Here is a 2,976-nt window from a genome sequence, read left to right as displayed (position 1 = left end):
TTACATTAATTGTTAGGAAAAACTAAATGGTAAAAGTATATTTATCAGTTAATTATTTGTTTACTATTCCTTTACCATCACTTTCGGATTCCCATGTTATAACAAATACTAACAAAACATTTCATTCAGAAAGAATGCTGAGAAACGGATGGATGTTTTACCTAAATAGCACACGGCATGTGGGAGTCCATGCTTACATTACTCTGAATCCTGTCCCCACAATTCTACCGGAAAGTATCATGTCTCTAACCAGCTCATGCGATCAATCAGATACAGTTTAGAGAAAGACCGTGTTGTGTTTTCTTGCCTCCTTTCAGTTACCCTCCTCATTACAAAGTTGGTCAAATTTTGTTGGTTGCTTATTAAAACTTTGCTGCATCTACATGTTTTTCAGACATTCAATCCATGTCAAGGAAGAGCCAGTGATCGCAGAGGATGAAGACTGCCCAATGTCCTTAGTGACAACAGCTAATCACAGTCCAGAATTAGAAGACGACAGAGAGATTGAAGAAGAGCCTTTATCTGAAGATCTGGAATGAGAACTGACTTGTAAAACCTCAGCGTGAAGGGACATATCGCTGACCTTCATAACCACTCCACAACCATGAATATTTGACAAATTTTTACTGTGACTATTTATTAAGCATGGATAAAGGAGACAGCCCTAAAGGAACTTATTAAGCCAGCCCTTTGGGATTCAGTACCAACAGGCAAATTGCTTGTTTTCTTCTCTTTTTTTTTTTTTTAGAAAAAAAGACAAAAACTGATTTTCTTGAAAAAAAAATGAACTGTTCTTTCTATAATGGCTTTGCCCATTTAAAAAATGTGGCTCTTAAGGGTTCATGAAATGACTGAATATGAGGATACATGTCCTGTAGAAAGCAAATGCGCCTCATATACTGCCAAAAATAGTGTTAGTTTCATTAATGTGAATTTTCCAGCATTCAGTAGTTGTAATGTTAGAAACAATTGCTGGTCAAGTTCAACTTGTTGCTATTGTTTTTAATTTGCACAGGAGTAGTATCAGAAATTAGTGTCACTGCTTGTATCTAGCTGAATTTTAAACAACAGAACATTAGTTTTTTATGTTGGTGCCACCAACTGTAAATGACATAAGTTAGTTATTACAAAACACAGTAATTAGACTGTTGCAACCATCTAAAACCTTAGGCTTCCAGTCTGTGCTGTTAGTGTTAAGATGTAAAGTGCAATCCTAAGCTAACATTATCTGTGCAAGCACCATAGAAACATTTGCATATCTGCATAGATCTTACAACTGTACTCTTTACCTCCTTGTGATAAAGCTTTGTCTACCTGCAAACACAGTCAAAGGCTACAGCTGCAAACCAAAGCCAACTCTAACCATGGCCAAGAGCTCAAGGACAGAAGCAGCCACATGCTTTGGTCAGCCTTCTGTAAACTTCAATTAGTACAAAGGAAACTTTTCCATGAACTACCTGCTGTTTTCTGATGACCTCTGGGATCTTTTCATTTAGCCCTAAACAAAGAAACAAATATGACAAAAACCACAACTAAAAAAGCTAATTCAGTCACAGAGTAATCTTCTGAGGCCAAAAGTCCATCTAAATACAATGAAGATTTGCTTTCATTAAAGACAGAGGTGAGGACAAAATCCGCAGTGGAAGTTATGATATGCTAGAAAGCAACAAATGTGGATCACTGACCAAAACGATTACGTACTTGATGCAAATGCAGATTGCATATTGTTATATAGAGAGTACTTTGTGTTTTTGTTTTCCCTCATTCAGTCAGTTATTTTCAGTGGTGAATACATGTTGTTAGAAGATGTCTTGTATGGTCTTAATCTTTGTTGTGTACTATTTTTTTATAGTCTTAAGTTATAATGAAAAAACAAAAAGTAGGAACCAAACATAAAAGGTCTAGTAAAGCCAAAAATTAATTTCATATTGATTTTAAAGTGATCTAGCTGAGTTTTTACACTGAAAGCAAAGATTATAGCAATTGTAGTCCATGGTATTTATTTTCAGTCAAACCAAAGTTACATATAATTCTGCCTCTGCTTATACGGGATATTAACACTAACAATACACTCCCTACAAAGACTTGTGCAGGCCAAATTGTTGGAATGCTGGTTTTCTTGACAACTCCAAACCCCAAAACTATGATAATGCGTTATGGTGTAGTTGAAAATAGCATAGTCAGATGTTTGCTTAAAAACTAGAAACTTTACGTGTTGCTTTTCATGTGCTGTGCCAAGTCTTGATAATACTTTTTCCCCCAACCAAGGGACCTCATAACCTGATTATGGTTATTGCTTTACAAACAGTTTTGACAGAAGGTGGCTGCTAGAGCTTAACATACCAGTTCCATGTGATGGAACCGGTTCTTGCAAACTAAGCTCATCATTGATTCTTTGCTGAAGTCAGCAAATAGAGTTAGCGAGATACCCAGTCATCTATCACACCAAATAAAAGGACATAACGGCTTTCAAAAGGGTTTTCCCACTTACCCAAAAGGCTTTCTGAAAGCTTCTACCTCTGCAAAAAAAAGAGGCACAGGCTGGCTCGGCTGGCACCTCAGCCTGCAAAAAAAAAAAAAGAAAAAAAGAAAAAAAAAAAGAAAAAAATTAGAACAATTATGGCAGATTGCATGAAACGTGAGAACGTCACAGTAACTGCTACTTTTCATTATGTTTGTCTTTGGGTCATGATCAATGAACCGGAAGTTTACAATATGGTATCAAAAGAAAGATTGGTATTGTGAAGGATGGTTTTCAGTCTTCTAGGATCCTGCTGTAAGGATTCTCTAAAGGGAAAATGGGTCTTTCAGGTGCATGTTCAAAAGGCTTTGATGGACTGGAAGTAACTGTGAGAGTTGTACCATCAGGAGGGTGGCCTAAGACTACGATGCTAAAGTATGCATACCTCAGTTACAAAACTTTTGAAAGGAAGTCTCAGCCACAGAATGCATATACCTGTAGAGTTTTGCATGGGT

The 2,976-nt window shown here is 36.7% G+C and overlaps 1 protein-coding gene across 9 annotated transcripts in view; it reads left to right on the top strand.

Annotated features, from left to right (window-relative positions):
• The window catches only part of FOXP2 (forkhead box P2), a 350,012-nt gene extending 349,473 nt beyond the window's left edge, over positions 1–539 (top strand). For all 9 annotated transcript variants that reach the window (XM_012652751.1, XM_012652750.1, XM_012652749.1 and 6 more), the window contains one exon: positions 395–539. In XM_012652751.1, the coding sequence (XP_012508205.1) occupies positions 395–539 (145 nt within the window). The remainder of the gene's footprint in view (positions 1–394) is intronic.
• Positions 540–2,976: the final 2,437 nt, after the last annotated feature.

This window comes from Propithecus coquereli, unplaced genomic scaffold (genome assembly GCF_000956105.1).
Source record: "Propithecus coquereli isolate 6110/MARCELLA unplaced genomic scaffold, Pcoq_1.0 Scaffold4, whole genome shotgun sequence".
NCBI classification, from domain to species: domain Eukaryota; kingdom Metazoa; phylum Chordata; class Mammalia; order Primates; family Indriidae; genus Propithecus; species Propithecus coquereli.
Note: the sequence above shows the minus strand (reverse complement) of the source record. Positions and strands in the feature narration are given on the sequence as shown.